The sequence below is a fragment of the Magnolia sinica genome, chromosome 1 (assembly GCF_029962835.1).
Source record: "Magnolia sinica isolate HGM2019 chromosome 1, MsV1, whole genome shotgun sequence".
Taxonomy (NCBI): Eukaryota; Viridiplantae; Streptophyta; class Magnoliopsida; order Magnoliales; family Magnoliaceae; genus Magnolia; species Magnolia sinica.
This window is the reverse complement of record NC_080573.1, coordinates 76,315,268-76,341,058: the sequence shown is the minus strand read 5'-3', so window position 1 is coordinate 76,341,058 and position 25,791 is coordinate 76,315,268. Positions and strand designations below refer to the sequence as shown.

Below are 25,791 nucleotides of genomic sequence, written 5' to 3'. Positions count from 1 at the left end.
TTTCATCAAACTAAAGAGTGTGTGGGATTCATGTCATTCCTCTGTGTGCAACCCTATGCTCCTTGCACATGCTTCGGCCATATGGATCTCGGGACATTCGAGCAGTTTATATGAACTACTGGTGGCATTTCTCCATTTCGGTACATATCCATAAGGGCATTCTTCTGCGCTAGCTTCCCATCTGACCAATTCTGTTGAGGTCATGTTTCTTTTTTGGGCACAAAGAACCGAAGCAGGAACAAATCGCAAGCTTTTTTACAACTAGTAACCCCTTCCAATGCTCCTGCTTTGAGCCATAGTTTTGCCCGACCCATCAAGGACTCGCTAAATTGTTGTAGCGGATGGTTTTTATCAAAGTCTCACCGGTTGCTTAGGCTTACGTACCGTATCAAATGCTCTATAGGAGACTCTGTTCCGAAGAACAAGGTATTCTCAGTCTCTGGTATCCTTTTAGCATTGCAGCACCTCAACGGGCTGTGGGCTCGGAACCCCGAAGCTGCTTCTATTCTACCCTACCGACGATCGTCAAAGAACGCAGCTATAGTCATGTTGTTTGCTACGAACCTTCTAGCGAGGGTTTTCATTATTCATTCCTCTCCTTCCTCCTCTTTATAAGAAACCCCTAAACTTCCATTCAGTTTTATTCTCGTCTTCGGCCTCTTCATTATGTACAGCCCGAAACACATGCAAGCAATGTGTGTTCCGCATGGACATCATGTTTGCTACTGCTTTCTTGCTTCGCTCTTTATCTCTCTCTATTACAATTTCACCTCGTTTCACCATTTTGTTTCGTATGTTTTTAATAGCGTAACAGTTTTCAGTTGGATGACCGAGCATACGATGGTAGTAACAAAAATTCTTTTCTTTTGTTTTCCTCACATCTTCTAGGGGTTTTAGTTGGGGCAATTCGATAGTCCATGCAACCAATAGCTGATTCATCATGGGAAGTACATCTTCCTTTTCAAACGTATACCCCTCGTGATTGTCATATCGTTCGAGCCGCTTATCAGTTGTCCTTCCTATATAACGGCTTCTACCCTCTCTTTTGTCATCTTTCTGCCTACTTTGGGGGTCTTCTCTCTTTCTTTCTCTATCGGCGACATTTGTTGACATCTTACTCAAGCCCCGGCTTGTCGTCTTTGTCTGAAAGGCGGGGCTTTTTCTGGTCATGGCTTCGAGAGTGTGGGCTTTAGTGGCAAGGTCACGAAAAGTCCGTATGTCAGCACTCGTCAAGCCAAATGCAACCCCTAGTTCCACGGAATTTAGACACATCTTCACTTGTTCTGACTCCCCTGTGAGTTGTCGACATGATGCTCCCAAGGTTTTCCATCGGTCAATGAACTTTTTGATTGGCTTACCTTCCCGTTGCCGGACGGAAGCTAATTCAATTAGGCTAACATCTCTATCGGATGAGCAAAAGTTTGCCATGAAGGCATCTTGCATCTAATCCCACGTACGTATGGATTTTGGAGCCAGATTTGAATACCATCTAAAAGTCGTTCCTATCAAGGACGACCCAAACGCCTACAAACAGTACTGCGGAATTGTAGAGAAATTCCCCATGGTAGTGATGAACTGCATCAGGTGTTCCTCCGGCGACCCGTCTCCATTAAACTTCTAGAAGTCCAGATATTTGAAGTTCACCGAGAATGGTACATCTTCAATCTCACGGGGGTATCGCGTTCGAAACCAGAATCTTCCTCTATGCTCTCTATCTCTTTCCATATAGACAGCTTTGGCCGCTACCTGTCGGACTTCATCTAGGGTCACAGTGCAAGTGGAGGGTACTAATGCGTGCGACCCTGCCCTCTGTGGTTGCGACCCTTCTACTTGTTCTTTGCCATTTGCGGCAACCATCATCAGAGGGGCAATAACCTGAGCTACTTTGTGGGTTAACGTCGCTAACGCCTCTTTAAGGTTTCTGCATTCTTCCATTAATATTGTCTGCGTGCTTGCCATCTCGGCTAAACGCTCATCCATGGACAGTAGGTTTGACTAGTTCTTGCCATGAAAACAGTTGCCTTCCCACTCCTTGATTGCCTTGATGCTGAATGGGAGAAAGAATAGGTTGTTATAGGGGAGCTTAGAGAAAATGACCCGCCGCTCAACTCGATAAGGTCCTCCTGTGATCCTCGGGACTTTATCGATCCCAAATGGGACGTGCCTCGTGTCGATACTTGTGGCGAAGTCATCACAACAGACCTAGAGGAAGATGGCCTATTTGTCGAGACGGTTTCCCCCCTCCTTCTAGGTCTGCGGTGAAGCTACGACCAATAGGGTAGGAAAGTCACACAGGGAAAAGAGAGATACTTCGGCCTCTCCGAGATAGACCGGGGACGGAGCTATTGCAGGATTGTGTCTCGCAATGTTGCATGTAATCGGCCCTCTTACTGTCTGCAACGGAATTAGGCCTCTCGTTGGAAGGGATCGAGTCTTCCGTCTCCTAGACGTCACCACTGTGCATTCTCAATCGTCCTTTTACGTTGTCGGTGAGGCGGAGATCACCCCAAACATTACCTGTTGTCATCTGTTTCTGGTAACAGTTGACCCAGCTTTCCCTGATACCTTTGTAGACAACGATTGAACATTGCCAACATAATCCACAATGAATCCGGTGTGAAATAAACGACTATGTTGATCGGAAGAGAAGCCATCGTGATTATGTAAGAACGAAGTATCTGAATTCCAAAACATACTATTAGTTATTCAGATTGAATCGAACTGTACTTTGTTTTAAAGATGAGTTGGGGAAGTTCCTGTCGAGAGTTGCCATTTTGGCACCATTTGATGACAAGTGTTCTTTAATTGTTATATCATTAGTATTAAACATAGATATTCCAACCAGAGACTCTAGGTTTGATCCCCCAGTAGAGACGCCATTTTGTTTCGATCAAAAACATGTGTCGAAGATTGGAATATCTATATTCAATAATGATAACGAAAGAAATTCAATCAAAGAATAATCATCATTACTTTATTTCATTAATTTGAATTCTTATTACATCCCTCACATTGCCTTTGATTCTGAAACAAAATCCATTTGATTAATGTAATTGAAAGTAATTTATCAGAAGATTTCAGTAGCATTTTGGCTTGTAAAGAATCTGTCATAATGACAGAATACTTGTGCGGGTTTAGAACCCTCATTTCACGTCGGCATACACAAGACGCATATAGAATTCATAATCCAAGACGAATCTGTGTTCATAGCATATACGTCGCTTGGGACCTCTATTGTGCGGTCGCGCAACAGGCTGGCTCCCTGCATCTTCTTTCTCCCCTTCTCCCATGCTTCGATTCGCAGGATACCTGAACTCTGAACCTCGTGATCCCGAAAGCTTCCAAAAATCTCTCTCTGATCTCTCTGATCTCCCTGATGCTTCTTTCCCTCGTGCTTAAATGAGAGGGAAATAGGGTATTTATAGGCCTCCACACGTGCAAAACCTCAGATTCACGCATAGAGGTCTTATTGCACGATCGCACAACGCATCTCTATTGCGCGGCAACACAATTACTCTTTTCATGTGATTGGGTCAAGCTTGTGCTTGGCCTGCTTCCCAGCACTCCGTCTTCAATTGCGCGATCACGCAATCCATCTTCGTTGCGCGATCGCGCAACACAGCCATCTTGCGCAAGTCTTGATTTTTTGTGCTCCAACAGATGATCCATCATTTCCTCAGCTCAAAAGCATAAGAGACATACATTCGGCAGGATCATATTCCTTCTGCGGAGGTTATCCAATGTAAGCACTTTCTTCCTCCCCACTAGCCATGCGAACACCGTCACCTTTGGAGGAGCCCCATATCGCCAAATAAACGACGTCGAACAAACCCCAACCGAAGAAGCCTCCCCACTTACAAACATATAGAAAGATTTCACCAAGAACTTACCAGATTTTCCTTTTGACCATACCATCTCCAGTTCTAATATAACCAGAGATACCTTAGAAAGCATATAGAGCAAACTGATAAATTCTGAGATTTCTTCATCCACCAAATTCCTTATACATGGTGGGGCCTATACTACTTCCTCTCCTATAAAGGAAAAACAATTTCAAGAAGGCGGCTATGGAGCATAGCGTAATAGCATTTCTATCTCCGGGGCCGGCTAAATGGCTAGCCAAGGGAAGAGGTAGAGGTTCTTTTTTTACTTCATCCATGTGTTATCTATTCGGCTCGTTACCCAATCGAAGCTTCCCCTTCGAGTGGCTCGCCACCCTGAGATCCACCTCAAGAGAAATTCCCGCCAAATATGGAAATAGATCCCTCAATTTACGCCCTACTGCCCATTTATCTTCCCAAAATCCGATATTCTTCTCGTTCCCCAACAGAAACCCAACCCCTTCCCAGACTTTGTGTTTTACTAATGCCACCGACTTCAATAGATGTGATGATCTATACAACAATGACGACCTAATCCACCACCCCCTATCTTCCACCCCATATTTCCTACAATCACCTCTTTCCAATGAGAATCTACTTCTACCCTCAAACCTCCAAACCCATTTCCCTAGCAACGCTAAATTCATATCCTCCAACTTCCAAAATCCCACACCCCCTTCATCTTAGGGCATACATACTTCTTCCCATTTAATAAGATGAAATTTATGTTTATCTTTTGCTCCTTTACACAAAAAATCCCTCCTTAGTTTTCCCAAATTGTTCAAAACTAACTTTAGGCGTTTGAATAACGATATATATAAACCAGAAGATTAGACATAGCCATCTTGATCAAAGTTTTTTTCCCGCCCAAAGACAAGTGTCGAGTTTTCCATTGAGATGGTCTTCTTTCAAACCTTTCGATCACTTTGTCCCATAGATGTTTAACCAGTTTTCCAATACATAGCGGGAGACCTAGGTATGTAGGAAAAGCACCCTCCCTACACCCAAATTTGAAAGCATATATCTTCGTTTCGTCCTTCGGAATTCTCACTCCCAAAATTTCGCTCTTACTAATATTAACATTCAAACCCGAAATTGTCTCAAAGCCGACATATGATTGCTCGAAGATTTTCAACACTAGGACAACTTGCCTTCCAAAATAACAAGGAATCATCCACATACAGCATATGAGAAACCTAGAAGTCTGAATTATCCACTTTTAACTCCTTTCATGAGCCCCATCTCCACCCCTCAGCCTATCAGTCTGCTCAAGGCCTCCATGATAACAACAAATAAATATGGAGATATAAGAGGATCCCTTTGACGTAGGCCTCTCGACATTGGGAATAAACAATTCAGAGAGCCATTCACCATAACTGAAAATTTTGCCGACTTCACACATTCTTGCATCCAAGCTCACCATTTAGCCCCGCATCCCAACCTTGCTAACATATAATCCAGGAAGTCCCAATCGACATGATCGTAAGTTTTTTCTATGTCCAATTTGCAAACCAAACCTTTCAACCCTTTTCTATTGCAAGCATCTATACACTCGTTCACCACCAAAATGTTGTCCATTGTCTTCCTTTTACAAAAGCCCCTTGTGATTCTGAAATTGCTTCTCCCAACATAGCTCGGATTCTAGAAGCAAGCATCTTGGCCAAGATCTTGTAAGGGCCACCCATAAGCTGATGGGTCTAAAGTCTCTATGGCTTCCGGTACCTTTTTTTTAAAGAATAATTGCTATGAATGTGGCCCCTAGCTCCAATGCTATGTATCATTTCTCATAGAATTCAATAATAAACACAAGCACATCCCTCCTGACCAACCCCCAAAACTTCCGATAGAATACAATCGGAAAGCCATCTGGCCCTGGCGTTTTATCACTACCCAAATCCTCCACTACTAATTTAACTTCTTCCTCAGAAAATGCCTTTTCCAATGATTCCGCCGCTAGTGATGAAATAGGGTCAAAAGACAGATTATCAAGAAGAGGCCTATTCCAATGCTCTCGCGATAGCAACTTTCTATAGAAATTAACTATGGAAGAACATATGTTAGCCTTACCCTCAATTCTTTCCCCCTTGATCATGAATTTATGGATTTTATTTTGTTAACACCTGCCCTAGCGCTCACCATAGCATGAAAAAATTTGTGTTTTGATCACCCTCTTTCAACCAAACGGCCCACAATCGTTGACACCATTTAATTTCATCCTCTCACAATCTCGCATTGTATTTTGCCCGATGAACTTCTCAACATGCTCTCTCCTCTTCTGATAGGACTTATGACTCTTCTTTTACATCGGGATTCTGAATTTCTTGCAGAACTTTTGGGGTCTACTCCTATCAGCCTCCTAATTCCTCTTTCTTACATTTACAGATTTCTTTTTTCAACAAATTTAACTTCTGAAATAGCACAATCATGTTGCCCCCTAAATTGAGAAAGAGGACCACCGCTCAGACACCTTCCTGCAAAGCCTTCTATTTCTAGCCAAGAGGGCTCGAATCTAAAAGGGCGGGGACCCCAATCTTCCTCATCTATCTCTAACAATATTGGACAATGGTCTGAGACCAACTTAGGCAAGCCTCTCTGATGAATCAAGGCAGTTTCTCCACCTAATCTAGAGATGGAACCAAACTAATTTTGATTTAATCGCTTTAGCTTGACCATTTGACCATGTGAATTTAACTTCACCCATAGGAAGGTCAACAATATCATTTCTTAGAATCCAGTCAAAAAAATTACGCATAGTAGTGGTTATTCAACCCCTATTCAATTTTTCATGAACAATCTAACTACATTGAAGTCACCACCAACACACCATGGCAAGCACCATCTATTCTTGCATGAATTCAGCTCTTCCCGAAATTCAGCACAAAGTCTCAATCAGCACGGCCCATAAACTGTTGAAAACACCCATTTGAAACCTGAGGATGCTTCTTTAAATACCAGGGATAATGAGTATTTCCCCCTCCGATAATCCTCTTTACTCCAAATATTTGTATCCCACACTACTAGAATCCATCTTGTTGAACCTAAGGCTTCCAAAACTTCCCATTCTTTATTCTTCTCCCACCCTAGTGAATTGACAATTTCCTGATATATCCCTTGCATCTTGATTTCCTAGAACGTTGTGATCTTCACATTAAACCTTTTGCACATATTTTTTATCTGACCTCACTTCTGCAGACACCCCAGGCCCCTAACGTTCCAACTTAATACCTTCATCAAGAACTTGCTAATCCTATGTCCCTTGCCAAGTCTCTACCAGTGTTGATATCTAAGCCATTTCTGCCCTACTAGGCAGGTAGCCTAAGTGCCTAACCCTTTCTTCTACAAACTCAAATAGGGCCACATAGTCCTCTGGCCTATCGCCAAACGTTACTCCCACTAGTCATGTTATTTCCACTGTAAACATTTTTATACATTTCATACCTTGAGTCGTAGTCATTTAGGTATTTTATTCCTGACTCGAATTACTAATTGCACTTACCCCGCCTGCCAGCATCCTTCAAAGCCAAGGTTGCTTCATCTCTGACCACCCCCCGACGTTCGATTGCCAGCGGGGTCACCATTTCTAGCTCGTCTATTTGTAGATTTCCCTTGGACCAGTAACCTTGTCACGCCCTGAACCCGGCACCCAGGTATACTCAACCCTGATACCATGCCAATGGTGGGAATAAGTATTTTAGGTTTCCATTCCCATAATTCTAAGGGTACAAGCATCATCATTCAACACAACAATTAAAGAGGTTATTTCATTCCACCAAGTGGAGAATTGACCAATCACACTTTCACAGTTATTATAAGAGTTTCAAAATCCAATACAATATTTATTCAGCTAATGAAGAGAATTATTTAAAGAAATCACATCCATTCTTGTTTACTTCTAACAGTGTCTTCGTCTTGAAATTAAAATTCCAACAGGGTGAGCTACAAAGCCCAATGAGTAAATTTCTACTTACCTTTTTCGAAAAACAACAGTAAATACAGATGAAAGAGATTTTTTTTTAAAAAATGCATATGAAAGAAGTTAAATAAACCGATGCATGAATGAATGTTACAATGCACCAAGGGTTCGCCACAACAATCAATACGACTGTTTTTATTGAACACCAACACCACTTTACTACAATTGGCCTCAACTATCTTAACACCACACTCCGCCTATACTGGGTGGTATGTTGCCTCTAGATGTGTTCACCCACCCAGCCTCAATCAATGAGGGGATCGATTCATATGTTAGCTAATTAGACTACTACTCCACCCAACCTGCGCAGCTGGTCTGTTGCACTTTCCACTGTGCTCACCCAACCGGCCTCAATCAATGGGGGTTTAAATGGTACCAATTTGGGGTTTAGAGACTTTCAACCCAAGAGTCTAAGCTGCCCCACTTCTTATGCTCTAGAGACTTTCAACCCAGGGGACTTGATTGCCCCACCTATTTTCCGGTGTTCCAATCTTCGGGTTCTCGGTTCTGTAAACAAGAAAAATAAGATTTTCCATTTAAAATCATCATTTCATAATCAACACGGTTTTGATCTTTTGAATCAAACCAAAGACATGCTATTACAAATCCGATAATGCTTTTTGTGGAGATCACGATTGTGCATGATTTTTCAAAACAATTAGTATGGAAATGTAAAGTGTTGCCACACTCTTGATCATTTCCTGTGCTAATTGAAATTCCAAGCTACATCCTGGCCTTTTGTACACTAATCCATGACCGTATTTAATGTCAAAATAGTAGCTAACTCAATGGGCCATTATACATCGTGTGCATACTAAAACCTTAGTTATTAGTGACAAACATGAATGTAATTAGTGATAAGGCTTAGATGATGATGATATCCTAAATGTTCCACCAGCTAATTTCTATTTTCATATTTTAGTTCTTGGATATTTCATGCAATGCAACACGGACAAATTTCAGAATCGAGACAGTCACCCACAGTCCTCAGGTCTCGTCTAGTTTTATAGGCTTCTTGTGGCAAATCAACATACTACATGTAGATACATGACAACAACATTTGATGCACAATTCAAATAATTGCAAGGATTGCTGTTCTTCTCTTCTTCTTTTTGGTGAGTAACTGGTAATTACCTCCCTCAGCGTTTAATTTGTGAAACTAGGTTCCAAATTGCAGTCACATCACTCTCACGTTGGAATTGATCCAAATTGCAATGCCATTACATCAAGTTGGACTTGAAAGGAATCCAATAGCAATATTAGGGCAGCTCTCTTACCATGAATGCTAGGAAACATCATAACAGTTTGGTCTTTTCCTTTTCAGTGAACAAACAATTCCAATACCATTCAGTTGTGGGTCCAAACACAACAAAAGAAGATGATATAAGTGTTTTCCACAACTCGTTTCATTCTACATGATGTGAAGTGCAAAACAAGAGTCCAATGAATACGACATGAAACAACACTAGAACTTAGTAAATTATAAGGTGCAACCCAGTTACAGAATACAAAGAGATCGCAACCATGACAACGTCAAGAATAATTCTAGCACCTTCACTATTCTACAACAAGAAGAAAATATGTACTCAAAAGAAGAAAAGAAAAACACATTACCTGTAGCATGAAAATGTGTCCATGATTCATTCAGATAATCCAGCAAATCATTGACTATTGATGGACTTTCTGCAGTATCTGAGACCTGTTACAAGAAGAAAGACTAAAATGAGTTGATAACTATGCCAAATTCCAAAGTGATTAAATTTTCTGACAGGAATTGAATTACTCTTTGGAAATTACTTTGAATTGGTCAAAGGTTTCAGAGGATAACATGGTCCACATCAATGTCTTTGTAACAACAACAAAACAATGAGAAAGATTCAGCGTGCATAGTGTGTGCCAAGGATCATGCAGTGCGCAAATATCTCTCACCATTGAAAGCGGGAAGCTTAACACATTTTAAAATGAGTTTTTGAAATGCATGACGTATTCCCACTAACCATCTCTAAATGGTGGGAGATACATGCAACCCAAACTTTGTTTGCACTATGCCCATTTAATTCGTGCAGTGATGATGCAGGCCTATGGCCCACCTAGCCCACTGTAGGGCCCAATAATAACATCGGCCCACAGCCCCCTATAGGGCCCAACATGTGCTGATTCTTTTACTGTTTATTTATAGATTTGGGAGCTTAAATCAAATATTGCAGTTTACCATTTTTGGAAGATGTTTGTTTGGATGAGAATGAAGAAAGGAAGGGGAGAGAGAGAGAGAGAGAGAGAGAGAGAGAGAGAGAGAGAGAGAGGAATGAAGGGAAGATGAGTGGATAGGGTTGGGACAACCCCCACTCTCTTACGTTTTTATTGACAATGAAATATTTACAAAAATGCCGCTAGTAACAAAAGTAAAAATACCCAACATATCCTACAACTAAACTTATGTAAAATAGGCTAGGTAAAGAGAGCTAAACACATAGTAATGGTCTGAGATATGGTTTGTAACACTCCCCCTCAAGCTAGAGCATATATATCACTAAATGCCCAACTCGATAGTGATGCACTCCAGGAGAGGACGACTAAGAACTTTAGTAAACAAATCTGCCAATTGATCTTGTGATTTGACAAATGTCATAAAATTTCCTTGCTGGTAACCTTCTCCTTAATAAAGTGACAATCGACCTCAATATGCTTGGTTCTTTCATGATAAACTGGATTATTAACTATGTGGGAAGCTGCTTGATTATCGCAGTACAGCTTCATAGGAGTATCCACCACAAATCCAACTCACCCATTAATACCTTCAGCCACATGAGTTCACATGTTTCATGAACCAAAGCTCTATACTCTGTTTCAACACTTACACAAGCCACCACAGTTTGTTTTTACTCTTCCAAGTTACAAGGTTACCACCTACAGAAGTACAGTAGCTAGTAGTTGACTGCTTATGAGTTATGATGAGCCCGCCCAATTTGCATCTGAATATCATTCTACACGGTGATGACCATTCCTCTTATAAAGGATACCATGACCAAGCGTTGCCTTCAAATACTTGAGGATACAAAACACCGCCTCCATATGAGGAGTTTGAGGAGCTTACATGAACTGGCTAACGACACTTACTAGATATGTGATATTGGGTCAAGTGATGGTTAAATAGATTAATTTTCCCACCGAATGGCGGTATCTGGTTGGAATTGGATCATTAAACAATTCTCCTTGATCCACTCAAGTTCTGACTTATATCCATAGGACTTTCAATTGGCTTAGTTCCTAGAAGACTCGTCTCCCCCAATAGATCCATCACAGATTTTCGTTGTGACAAGTTAATTCCCAACTTGGACCTTACAACTTCAATGCCTAAGAAGTATCGAAGGCAAGTCCTTTGTATAAAAGTGTTTTCACAAGAAACCCTTCAACTTTTCAATTCTTATACAGTCACTACCCGTGATAACAATATTGTCCACATACACAACTAACACGATAGTACCTGCCTCACTCTTCCTTACAAACACGGAATGATTTGCCTAGCTACATTTCATCCCAAATTCAAGCACCACTTTACTAAATTTGTCGAACCAAGCTCTTGGAGGTTGTTTCAAACCATAGTTTAATTTTTTAAGGGGACGTACCTGATCAAACTGACCTTGAGCAACAAATCTAGGTGGTTGCTCCATATATACTTCTTCAACCAAATTGCTATGAAGAAATGCATTTTTCATATCAAGTTAATGTAGAGACCAGTCCAATTTCGTAGAAATAGATACAATCACACATCCGAAATTGAGCTTCGCAACTAGAGAGAATTTGAGTAATCAACTCCTAAAGTCTGAGAATATCCCTTCGCAACGGACGCGGATTTCCTGCGAACCTGCACAAGGATTCTGGGTGGGGCCTACTGCGATGTTGGTGAGAAATCAAAACCGTCCATCCGTTTTTCTACCTCATTTTAACACATGCTACCAAATATGAGGAGGATCCAAAACTCAAGTGGGCCATAGGAAATGAAACAGTTGGGAAAGGAATGCCTACTGTTGAAACCTTCCTAGGCTCCACCTTGCTATTTATATGCCATCTAAACCGTTTATAAGGTCATTTTCACTCAGATAAAGTGAAAAAACCAGAAAAATTAAACCGTTACAAAACTTTTATGGCCGTATAAATGTTTCAACGGTGGTCACTAAATCTCCAATGTTTCCTCTCATGTGGCCCACTTGAGTTTTTGATCCTCCTCATTTTTTGTCTCGCTTCATAAAATGAGCTTCAAAAACGGATAGAGGGGTAGGATTTCTCACAAAATCTAAGTGGGCCCCACGCTGAATCCTTGCGCAGGAACTTCCTGCGAAAGGCTTTCGCAGGAAATCCGCGTCCCTTCGCAACCAACCATATTTTTAATCGATCAACTGAACCATCAAGATTATGCTTCACTGTATATACCCATCCACATCCCATAGCATGCTTTCCAACAGGGAGATCAACTAATATCCAAGTTTGATTTTGAGTCTTCGACGAAGTGTAGGTCGATTCTTCCTCCTGTTCTTCCAAATGGTCAGTCAATTTGTGTGACCATTGAGGAACCTGTTTAATCTTGTAAAACCCCTTCCGGGCATGACACAAAAATGATTTTTTGGTTCTTCTTCCATTGCTCATTTCCACCTTTCACACTTTAGAGCCTCCTGGAAAGAACAAAGATTAGACACAGACAACAACGACAAGGCAAACTGACAAAATGAAGGAAATAAACTAGTAAATGAAACAAAGTTAGAAACATGATGTTGACTACAAGAACATGTTCCCTTACAAAGAGCAATATAGGTAAATTACCTTCATTAGGAGATGTAAAGAGGGACTAAAGGGTGAGGATTTGCTGACAAATCAGGAGGATTGGTAGAAGGCATGCTTGAAGGAACTCCCTCTCTATGCTTGGAACGTCTTGAGTAAACCTATAAAGGTTTATCTGTATGTTGCACAGGTATCTCTCCAACACCAGTAGAAATATCGGTACAACAGGAAGAATAGTAGTGGGATTCTCTTCAAGTTATAAAGACTTTCTTCCCTTCAAGAAATACAAATCTTGTTCGAAAAATGTGACATCGGCTGACACCAATGTTCGAGTTGTCAGTATCACTACAAGTTTCGCTGGTTGGAGATAAAGATAAATTATCATTATTGCCGATAATAATGCCGATAACCAAAAATGCAAGGGGAAAGGGTGAAACATAGGGGAAACGGTGGAATTTTTCGGTGACACTTTAGGAGATGCCTAAAAAAACATATTTGCATATTTAGGAATTAAAAAAATAAAATAATAAAATTTTAAAAAAAATTGCAAAAAGAAAGCATTACAAAATAAGTTTTCATTTAATGGGACCCAAAAAGCATGCGTTGTCGTAAGAAATCACTCCAATTACAAAACGAGTTTATATAATACAAATGCAGCTAGCATACAATAATTAAGACATGTGAAAGCTCATTTTCGGTCATGATCCACAAATGAAGCATATAGAAATCTTAGGTGGACCATACTACAAGAAACAGTTGTGATTGAATCCCCACCATAAAAAACTCCATGGGGGCCATCGGAATGTTTATTTGCTATCCAACTTGTTGATAAGGTCACAAAGACCTAGATGAAGAGACCACACAAATGCCAGCTTGATCCAAAACTTGTGTGGGCCACAAGAAGTTTTAATGGTTAATTACCACTATTTCCTGTATTATGGTCCACTTGAGATTTAGAACTGCTTCATTTTTAGGATCATGCCCTAAAATGAGTTTTCAAATTGGATGGATGGCGTGGATATAAGGCACATATATCACAATGGGCCCCACAGTCAAGGATCCCATCGGTGGATCCAGGGATCCACAGAAGCTGCGCCTATTATTGTAGGGGAGCGGATTGGGTGCTACCCCCACCACGACCTAGCTAGAGACGGACAGCCCTATCATGGACTTTGTGGGGCCTAGGATAATGTATGTGTTTTATCCACACTGTCCATCCATTTTGATAGGTCATTTTATGGCATGAGCCCAAAAGGGAGGCAAATCTAAGGCTTAAGTGAACCACACCATAGGAAGTCATGGTGACAATAACACTCACCGTTGAAACCTTCCTAGGGCCCAACGTCATGTTTATTTGCCATACAAACTGTTCATAAGGTCTCGTGGACCTAGATGAAGGGAAAACATAAATATTAGCTTGATTAAAAACTTTTATGACCCCTAAGACATTTTCAACGGTATGCGTTCAATCCCCACTAGTTCCTATCGTGTGGTCCACTTGAGCCTTAGATTTGCCTTTTTTTTTAGCTCATGCTCTAAAATGTTTTGTTAAAATGGATGGACGACGTGGATAAAACAATACATCACGGTGGGCCCCATAGAGCCCCCTAACATCCCATTTTAAGACTTGGTCCCAAACATTAAGCAAATCCAAATCTTAGATGGACCAAACCATAGGAAAGAGTAGTGATTGAACACTCACCACTAAGAACTTCCTATGGCCCACTGTAATGTTTATTTGCCATCCAACCCATTGGTAAGGTCAACCAGACCTGGATGGAGGGAAAATACATACATCAGCTTGATGCAAAAATTTTATGGCCCACAAAATGTTTTTAATGGTCATTCACCATTGTTTGTAGTGGTGTGGTCCACGTCCACCTAAGATTTGGATCTAATTAATATTTTTGGATCACGTCATAAAATGAGCTATAAAAATGGATGGTGTGGATATACAAAAAATTCATCAAAGTAGACCCCACACGGTAAAGGGAACACCCACTATGGTGTTGGCCGAGTAATACGGGTGGGGATTGGGTACTACCCCCACCAGGACCTATCTAGAGATGGACAATCCAGTAAGGGGTTATGTGGGGGACAATCCAGTAAGGGGTTATGTGGGGCCCATCGAGATGTATTTGTTTTATCCACACTGTCCATCCATTTTGAAAAATCAATTTAGGTGATGAGCCCAAAAATTAGGCAAATCGAATGCTCACGTGGAGTCATGGACCACACCACAAGAAACAATGGAGATTAAATGCCTACTACTGAAAACCCACAAAAGTTTTGGATCAAGGTGATATTTATGTTTATCTTCATCCTAGTATATGTGACCGTATGAATAGGTTGGATGGCAAATAAACATCACAGTGGGCCTTAGGAAGGTTCCAACGGTGGGGGACATTGTCACCACTGCTTCTGGTGGTGTGGTCCACTAGAGCCTTCGATTTGCCTCCTGTTTGGGCTCATGCCCTAAAATGTTCTTTCGATATGGATGGATGGCTCCGATAAAATAAATATATCACGGTGGGTCCCACATATCCCCTAACGAGATCGTCCGTCTCTAGCTAGGTTGTGGTGGGGGTAGTACCCAATCTGCACCCCAGTCCGAGTAACACCTAATCCTCTCCGCTTTAAAACCAAAACACAACGCCTCTCATTAAATTTATTTTTAAAAAAAAAAAAAAACACAACTTAAAGAGAAACCCATTTCCGTCGAATATCTACTCCCCTTGTCGATTTTTCCTGCGTAAGGAAACAAAACTCCCAATTTCCACAACCCTAAAAGCAAGTTCAGATGTTTTTTAACTCCAATTCTTTCCAGAAAAGCAGTCTTCAGAGGAATTTTCATCGAAAAATCGGTTTTTAGGGTTCGTGACGTACCTTTTGAGGAATAGTTGTGGATCCACAAGACGATCTTCCAAAAGTTCTCCGAGGAGCTGAAACTCCGTTTCTCAAACAGATCCAAGAGAAAATTACAGGTATTTTCCTTTTTTTTTTCTTATTAGATTTCAACGATGTTGTCGCCAATAATCGTACGCAAAGTCGCCTTTTTATTGGGGAAAAAAATGTGGCAATTGGCTACAGTTCCCACCCATGGTAGGTGGGATCAGTATATTATCAACGATACTTTGAAGATATCAAAAAAAAAATGAAAAAATTGCCAACATTTCGGCAATATCCGAAAGGGACACAAAAAATGGATTTTCGGTATCAACGAGCCAACGATACCAAAAATATCGGCAACAATTTGATATTGTCATCGATAATTTAAACACTAGCTGACACATCTTTTGCGGGAAGCAAGATTAACACTTGTATCCTCTTTGAGTACGAGAATACCCAAGAAAGATACACATGATTGCCCTAGGTTCAAACTTGTCATACACATAATCAAGCTGATGTACAAAACACAACCAAATACTTTTGAAGGGATAGAAAATGTAGGGATTTGAGAACACAAAACAAAAAGAGGGGATTTTCCATCTAGGATAGATGAAGGCATCATATTTATCAAGTAACATACAATTAAACTGCATCACTCCAAAATATTTTTGTTGTGGTGTGTGTGCGCATGATGTTTAGTGAAAGATATCGCGGGATGAAAGATATAAATTAAAATAATTGGATATATATTACCTAGCATTATCATAATGTAAAACACACACCTTAGAATTAAATTGTCTGAGTTTCCAAATGAAATTATTTAAAACAGGAAAACACCTTTGATCTATCTTTCGTCAAATATAACCAAGTTATTCTTCCACAAATATAACAAAGTACTTGACAACTAGTAAAATGAACTAGACCCCAAATATCCGAATCTACTAAAAAAGGTTTATCACTCTTTTTTGTCAATGCAAGAAAGAAAAGACACTCTATGGTGCTTGCTCAACTCACAAGCCTTACGATGCAACTCAAAAACATGTGATAATGATAGAACTAGACTTTTCAAACTACGTAAAGACAGGTGACTAAGGCTAGAATGCCATTGATGTGGAGAGACTTCTACTTGCATAGCCACTCCAGTTAATCCACGATCAAGATAGTAGAGTCCCTTTGCTTCACCTCCCTCCATTAATTATCATCCCCGTCTTTAGATCTTAAGATTGACAATAAGAGGGATAAAATGTGACAACAATTTAGAGACTTGGTCAATTTACTCATTGATAATATACTTAAAGGAAATTTAGAAATGTAAAGTACTGACATCAGTGAAAGTGACGGGTAGGACAAACAGTACCCAACCCAGACACATGGGTAGATGTACCGTCAGCTAAAGTGACAGAAGAAATAGGTGACAATTTGACTAATTAAGATAATGAATTTTGTTTACCACTTACCAGTCATGTGCTCAAAAGCACCTAAATCAATGACCTAGGGGTGCTATCACTCAAAGCAAGATATATTGTACCTAACTAAGCAAAAGTTGTTGAGGATGATGATGTGAGAGTGGAACGATCCTTCAAAAGTATGCTATATTCCTCCTTTGATAAAGTAATTGTCTCACCTAAGGTACTCAGCTCAGAAACAAAGGAAATAGGCTTAGGAGCATAACCTTTGGTGCCGCCATCAGAACAATGAACTTGATTTGCCCAAGTAGGTTTGCCCACAAGATCCCAACACATCAACTATGTGGTTAATAAGATCAAAATGAGTGCATTGTCAGTTACCCCGGTCACGACCATGGCTATTATTGAAGTTTGTACTACAACCTACCCAGTTATTTCTTCGTCCCTTTGAATCTCTGCCACCAACTCAGCCACTATGTCCACGACCTCGACTCTACCAAACATAGAAAGAAGGGTTGAACGATCTGAAGGAAACGAACTCTGTATACTAACTGCATGTTGAACCCGAGCAAATGCCTCATTAATAGAGGGAATTCCAAGATTTTGGACACAGATAGGCTCAAACTTAGGACGAAGTCCAAAGAGGAATGTAGTAATACGGAATTCCTCTCTCTGTTGTCACATAGTATCATAATCGATCGTCAAGGGCTGATATACATTTAATTCTTCCCACACGCCTCTCAAGGTTGAATAGTATTCTCCAACCCTCTTATCTCCTTATTATAGTGCAAATATGTTTTAAAATAATTCATAGATATATTTTAAGTTCTTTTCACCCAAATACCTTTCTCTCAGATTTTCTCATACTTCCTTCGCAATTTTTGAAAATATAAAATTTGCGTTAATCTAAGGTTCCATATTATTCCAAAGTAGAGCTATAATTTGTGCATCCTCAGCTGCCCAATCTTCATATCCAGAAGAACTTTCTTCAAGTTCGGGGGAAGTCAAATATTTCAAATTTCTTTTCCTGTGAGAAATACCCCCACTTATGTAACCCATTGAAGGTAATTCGATCCATTGAGTTTGGTCAATGTAATCGAGAAGTTCATCAACTCGAATGAAGACAGAATACTTGACTTGGCTTCATTCTTTTTATCCACAAATTTAGGGGATGAAATAAATAAACCAAGAGGAGAATATTTTATTTGAACTTACCTATCAAGTATATTAGAATCCAATGTACACCAACGGACACAATGGTTTGACACCAATTTTTGCCTCAACATCTTGACACATACACTGCTTCTTCAACACTTGTCATGCCCACACTCGACATGTAGAAAAACTTTTCAAAACGGACCATAAATCTGGCCTCACATGACAATAACCTACTTTTATCCATTACAATGGATTTAAGTGAAAGAGGGCGACACACACCTTCACAAACCAAGAGTACACAACCCACCATAGGGTGGGATGAGAAATTTGTATAGATAAAGCCCCCCAGCAATCTAAGATCTCAACCTCAAATAAAAAGAAAAGAAGAAAAGAGGAGAGAAGTGGTAGATGACAAAGGAATCAAAATTGGATCATATAAGCTCTGATACCATGTGCGTTTGGATGAGAAGGAAGAAAGGAAGGAGAGAGAGAGAGAGAGAGAGAGAGAGAGAGAGAGAGAGAGGAGAATGAATGAAAGAAGAGTGGTTACGGTTGGGACGTCCCCCACAGTATTAAGTTTTACTAACTTTGCAATATTTACAATAATGCCATTGGTAACAAAAGTAAAAATACCCAACATGTCATACAACTAAACTTATGTAAAATAAAATAAAGAGAGTTAAAAACATTGTAATGAGCTGAAATATAGTTCGTAACAGAAGATATGGGGATTGATTTAAAGATGTGATGGAAGATATGAGGGGGATGTGATTGAAGACATAGGGCTCATTTAGAGATGTAATTAGTATTATTTTCTACATTTGTTTTTACTATTACTAGGCTTTGACATATTTAGAGATGTAATTTTACTATTATTAGGCTCTATATTTGAAGACATAAGGCTCATAGAGCCTCACGTAAGAGTCTATAAAAAGGATGGGTGGTGTAGGAAGTAGTAAATTCCAATTTTTTTCTAAGTGTGAGTTCTTCTTAAAGCATTTTAAGAAGAAATTTGATATTAATAAAGTTATTTCTCCCACTCTACTCAAATATTTTTGTGGGTGTAATTATTGTCTACTTCTTTGCAATTTGGTGTCGATATCTTATTGATTCGATAACCAAGTAGCACCATTTTTGTATCAAAGAGGTGATCGTTGGGAACTACTGACTCTATACCATCTCCTGATGGCTTTGAATGAAGTGACATTGGAAGAGTTAGCGCAAGTAATTCATTTGATCCACACACTCACAGAGTGGGTAGATCAACTCACATGTTCAATAGTCAGTCTCACTAATTAAGTGTGGGAGCTCTGGCGTGGAGACCGGAGACCGACATTGGAGCATGTGGACACATAGGGGAAGGTTCCCACCAAGGTCCTAACCAACAATGAGCGGCCCTGGCTTATAAAGACACCAATGATCGAATTTGTCAACTATTGGAACGTGATAGAAAACCTAAAATTGAGGTAGAATTTCCAGAAATGACAAAGAGATCCACAGAGTCAAAGGAATAGTTGACATATGAAGTGATCGATGCATTACCGTTGGACCTACACTTGAATTCACCAATGGATTAATTGAGGGATCCACTGATAGTGGCAATCACATTTATAGACACATCAATGGGTCCTAGGCAATAAAAGCAAATTTGCAAAAAATGACAGTGGCACGAAAAGCAGGGCAAATGTTGCAGGATCCATGAAGAATTTTAAAGTTACAACGATAAGTTGGCACCCACAAAAGCGCAAGCAAAAGAGACATCATCTACAATAGACTCCAACAAAAGTTATGTTGAGCCGACGCTTAAGGTTGCACCACTGGCTTCCACTAAAGAAGAAGATTCGTCGTACAGGTAGTATAAGTCCAAAGGTTGAGATTGGTTTCCAATTCAAGGACAAGTTCTTTCAAAGCTGGGGAGAATTGATGTATGCCCATCGCCCACCTAGGCCCACTGTAGGGCATAACAATGACGTAGGCCCACAGTCCACCGTAGGGCCCAACATGTGCTGGTTGTGGACTGTTTTACTTGCAGATTTGGGAGCTTAAATCAAGGATTGCAATATAATATTTTTGGAAGATATGGGAGTTTATTTAAAGATGTAATAGAAGATGTGAGGGGGAATGTGATTGAAGACATAGTGCTGATTTAGAAATGTAATTAGGATTATTTTCTATATTTGATTTTACTATTATTAGGTTGTAACCATATTAGGTAGATTAGATTGATTTGAAATCAATCTCTTAGTTGGGGGATTCTCATTACATATTTTCACTTAAGAGTCTAATAAAAGGGGAGGTGGTGTAGGAATTAGTAAATTCTAAAAATTATCAAAGTGGCAATTCTTTTCTTAAGCATTGTAAGAAGAAGTTTGATATTAATAAAGTTATATCTCCCTCTCTACTCGGATATTCTTGTGAGGGTAATTCTTGTCCATTTCTTTGCGATTCAATGTCGATATCCGGGTTGCATTAGGTGGCAACAACGACAAATGACAATGATGGGGAATGATATACAACCATAATTTTTATCCTACACCCTTTTTTCTACTTCGGGTATTAGAATGTCAAGAGTCCCACTTGAAAATAAAGGGTGTCCATACCAAAATGGGAGGGTGTAGATATTGATCCCCATAAATGATAATAATTTGTAGTAGTAGTAATAATGATGATGATGATGATGGGACCCACTGTCTACACTCAATCTGGCTAATAAATACACACTTTTTTTTTGGAAACGTAAATACACACTTTGGTTTTTTGTTTTTTACAAATGTGAAAAGTGAATGAAACTAGCCTAACGAACCTAGTTTCTTCAATGAGTATCGAACAACAAAGCTCAAACTCATATTTGAATTGGTCGAACGGCAGATCAAGTAACTTTGTGGTAGCTAGATGTAATTGTCTTTGGGGCTTTCGCTTTTTTCAAAAAAACACAAAAAACAAAAAACAAAAACAAAAGTGAGAAAGAGCCCTGAGGTCGGCTCATTTGGCGACTTGGATTTGAAATCCGGTGGAATTGAGCTCCGAGGTGGGCTCATTCCGTTCAGAATCGAGTGGATTTGAAATCATAGCTGTGAGGTGGGACTTCAAAAAAAGCTCTTTACGGGGATTTGGATTCTCCAATTCTTGCTACCAAACGAACAAAAAAATTAACAAATCCCTCCGATTCCCTCTAACATGAGCCACTGGAGGACACGGGTTTAATCTGAGCTGCAGATCTCGACCCTGCCTAGCTAATGTTAGAATTGAGCGGCACGCGAACGGCGTCGGGTGAGTTGGAAGCGTACCTCGAGAGCTGGACCCGATTTGGAGCAAAAGAGAGGAAGGGTAGAAATCTTGCGGAGGCGTCTGGCGTTGAAGGAGGCAGATAAAGGGTATTTTGGTAGTGAGGAGGGGGTGACTATTGCAGAAGATTTGAAGATTTGAAGGCGATTCAGTGCCATGTTTGGACCTTTTCTTTTCGAATTGTTCGAATTTCATGTGCAGCTGAGATGAGGAGAGATTATACGGCTGAGGAGTGATTACCGGAAAATGGACCCATCTCTCAACGAGGGCGGATTGCATACTAGTAGGCCTGCCTTGGCACGCGGGCTCTCAGGCTTGGCCCGCCTTGGGCTGGGCTTGGACTAAGTATAAAGTTGGAGGGCTAACTTCAAGTCCGAGGGCCATATTCGGGGGCCAAGCTTGGACTCGGCCATTCAAAAGCCCTCAAGTCCAACATGCGCTCGACATTTTTTAAAACACAGAATCCCTCCTTTCTCTCGGCGCAGCAAATCCACCAGGTGGGTGAATTTCTTGACCATGGGGTCCACCGTGATGTATTTACCTTACATCTACTCTAACCAACCTTTTTAAAAACTCATTTTAAGGCATCATCCCAACAATAAAGTAGATCCAAATCTCAAGTGGACCAAAATATAGGTGTTATGGGAAAAATGGGTCAGCCAATAAAAGGTCAGGTCGGAGTGGTTAAGCAAGCCCAATTAAACGGCCAACTCAGTTTAAGACCACTTCCAACTAAAGAACCATCTCGAACTTGGATCCTCGACCACCATCAAGGATAAGTCGGGGAGCCTAAGGTCAATTAGGCCTCGCCCGCCGTTCATAAAGCTATCAAGTCAGCATAGCCTCATCACAACATGACCCCAAAAGCGACGAAAGAATAATAACCTCAGGTCGGCGCAACCCCAGGTCGGAATGGCATCATCCTTAAAAGTTCCAACCTTACTCCAATTGACCTTACCCAATATCCCAACCAAAGATATTGGGAGACCACCGCAACATGGGTCTCTTTGAGATCTCAGCCGAAGATCTCGGAGAATATCTACGGCGTACTCAGAATTTCAATCCCTCTACAATACGCCCCTACTAAATACGGAGATCTCATTTCATGCCACAATCTTCTCTCACTTATAAATAGGAGCACTCTTAATGGTAGAAAGTAGACAGAATCGCCCACCCAAAACTCATCGATACTACTATACCCAGATTCCTAGCCTGACTTTAGCATCGAATGATCCCCTGCTCTAGCTAAGGTCTCCCTTGTCTTCTTCCTGTGCAGGTACTCGAAAGTCTAAAAAGGGTTAACCAGATTTTTGCATCAACAATAGGAAATAGTGATAATTGACCATTAAAAACTTCTCGGGGGCCACAAAAGTTTTGGATCAAGATGATATGTGTGTGGTCTCTTCATCGATGTCTTTGTGACCTTTATCAACAAGTTAGATGGCAAATAAATATTTCGGTGGCCCTATGAAGTTTTGTAATGACCCGGAAAATTTCATGCAAAGACCCGAGTACTACCTCAAATTTCTTAAAAGTTAAATGTGGGTTAATTAGCGCTAAACTCGATTGCTTGTAAAATTAGCATCAATCACTTTAAATTTGATCTACAGGACTCAAAACCTGTAGAATCGTTAGCGCTATGTTACCCTGAAATCTGGGATTCAACGCTAAATCCAGTTGTTCTCAGGAGTACTTGGAAACTTTGGATCGGACCTGGACCGCGCGTCAAAAGTCCGATAGCGATGATCTTAGACATTTATGATCACCTGGTTGGGCTTGACCATCACCTCAAAAATCAAGTCCAGATGATGTCCTGAGTCGATTTGCTTGAGTCCGGGGTAAAGAGGGTGAGAAAGGTGAGAAATTAAATATGATTTTATGAAATCTGAGTCGTGTCGCTTGCGCGACGATTTTAAGCAATCTGACCGTTGGATTCTGACCCAATTTTACCCTTGAATCAGGGAAGATGGCCCAGGCATGTCATAGTGGTTGTGGACTTTATCGAGTTTCGGTGACCGTTGAATTGAGATTGGTCTGCCACGGCTGATCTGTAAATCCGATCGGTACGAAAACTCAGACTGACCTAGATCCATGGTCAGTGAGCTTAAGTCCGACCGCACGTGGAAAAAGGACCACCAGAAGTGCTCCATTGGACCAATATAGACCTGATTTGGTTATAACCTAAGTATACCTTGGCCCTGGGGCTATTTTCTTCAATGTTAGGCCTATATAAACACCTTAAAACCCTCACTCTCAATTTCATACGAATTTCCTAAACCCTAGGTAAGAGAGAGAGAGAGGAAAAGAGAGAGAAAGTGAGAGAGAAGTTGGTGAATCATCTTGAGATTCTTCCTTGTTACTCTGCATCCCTAAACCATCACTTCTGAATCGTTCTTCTGGCGGTTCTAAGTTCATTCTTGGGTAAGTTAATCAAACCCTAGTCTGTTTTAGAGCTTAGAATGGTCTAAGTGTTGATGTAGCTCATTTCTATTCATGCCTTAGGTTATCTAGTCGCCGTTGACGAAGACTTATCATCTGAATCAGATATGTTGCTCTTTTTCTGGTTTAAGGTGCGGACTATATTCGTATAGGTTATGGTTTTCAAGGCTTTCAATGTCGGTTAATGGTTTATCCTTGTTGTGGGTGCAATTTCACATGTCAAATGCGATGTTTATATTGCGTTCCTGATATATATGAGTTATTTTGAGATTTGTGTATTCTATGTATATGTAGAAAGTATCGTATACATATAAAATACAAACATGCGTTTGCCATGATTAATTGTCGTGTACTTGTGCTAGTAGTATGTGTGTCAACTCCTTGGCAAAAGGAATTATCCAAATGTGTGTTATCACCAACATATGTCATTTATGTTGGAATATGTAGTCTAAGTGTTTGTAGAAATGTCTAAATGATCAAGTGTAATATGTTATCCTGTTTACGGACGTTGAGAAGCGATTCTCAACTATCCTATTGGTGTGTATGATTTCCTACATACAATTTACATTCTTTGTTGGTTAAATTTAAGCATTTCTTATATGTAAATTCATGTTAAGTTGATAGTCTTCAAATGCTCACATACTGTATGATTTGAATTTTTGTTTCATTACTGTTCATATGAATATCTGTTATAATTGAATGTGTTTGGGACTATGAAATAGTCCACAAAATCGGTAACAGACCTTGAGTTCGTAGCCGAGGTTGTTTTCGCCACGTAGGACGTGTTTGACGAACCCGAGTCGTATTAGGGTTGTCGGCAGTAGTTTGGCCACACGGAGTGTTTGCGCACTCTATGTCGTTCGACTCAACGTGCGCTCGTACTAGTCGAACTCGTCAAGTAACCCGATTGTCCCGGTGGATGTACACCATGTATGGATGCTATTATTTGAATCTAGGATACCAAACTTACCGATGCAATCCCGTTAACCGTTGTACCTTGATCCGCTAAGACTCATAAGCCGAGCATGGTGGTATGGGACACCGTGGTTGAGCTGTCGGCCTCGCTGGGGTGACGAGCCTCCCCGTAGTGACCAGTGAGCACACCAGACTCGTGAGCCGATTATGGTGGTATGGGACACTATATTCGTACTGTCGGCCTACCTTGATTGGTGACGAGCCCTTTATAGTGATCTCGAGCATACCTTGATACTGCATTAAGGCGATGAGCCTTAGGGTAGTAACTAAGGTATGATAAGCATGCATTGATTGGTGACGAGCCCTTTGCAGCGACTTAGAACCATATGATCGTATGAGATTGTCTAGGACTGATGATCCTAGAATGGATCACTGTTTGAGAATTGATATGAGGAAGGTAATTTAGCTTCCCAATCCTACTATATGAAAAGGACTAATAACAACTTGGTAATCATGTTCATGCACCGCATTGCATGTGCGTTGGCGTTGTTGGCACTACGGGAGGTTGTCATGCGTAACGTAAGATGAAGACGCTGAGGGAGTACAGGCGAGGGCATGCATCATTTCTTCATACATCCTTGCATTAACAAGAGTATTTAGGACGTGTTTGATTGTATTGCCTTATCATTACTGTTTGATTGATTTGATATCATGTTAACTTTTACTGTATAGTTCCACTGAGTTGATCACTCTCTCCCACATTCTGGGACGGTGTTTCAACACCAACCAGAGTCTGTCTTAGATGCAGATGATGACGCGACCCCTGAGGCAGAGCAGGAGTATGAGGATGATGAGGACGCGTTTTCTTTTATGCAGTTCTCAGGCGGGTTCATATGAACCATGTCCTAATCTATGGGGATACAGGGTTTATTTTGTAATAGTTTATTTCATTTGATACTTGCATTTTGAGACACACATAAATGTAATTATAACCTAGCAGAGTATGCATATCTCAGGGACATATACTGATATCTATACTTCTTTAAGTCTTCCGCTTGCGACTTTCACT

At 40.5% G+C, this 25,791-nt stretch overlaps 1 protein-coding gene across 7 annotated transcripts in view; it reads right to left on the bottom strand.

Annotated features, from left to right (window-relative positions):
• The window catches only part of LOC131251031 (probable aspartyl aminopeptidase), a 119,446-nt gene extending 97,815 nt beyond the window's left edge, over positions 1 to 21,631 (bottom strand). For 2 of the 7 annotated variants that reach the window (XR_009173568.1, XM_058251509.1), the window contains exons 1-2: positions 21,371 to 21,627; positions 9,469 to 9,553 (exon numbers count right to left, since the gene is read on the bottom strand). Coding sequence is in view for 6 of the 7 variants with exons in the window: in XM_058251509.1 (XP_058107492.1) it covers positions 9,469 to 9,553; positions 21,371 to 21,526 (241 nt within the window). In the remaining variant the exon portion in view is untranslated. Of the gene's footprint in view, positions 1 to 9,468; positions 9,554 to 12,672; positions 12,905 to 21,370 lie in introns of all 7 variants that reach the window. The other 5 variants (XM_058251527.1, XM_058251498.1, XM_058251517.1 and 2 more) reach the window with 4 other exon arrangements.
• Positions 21,632 to 25,791: the final 4,160 nt, after the last annotated feature.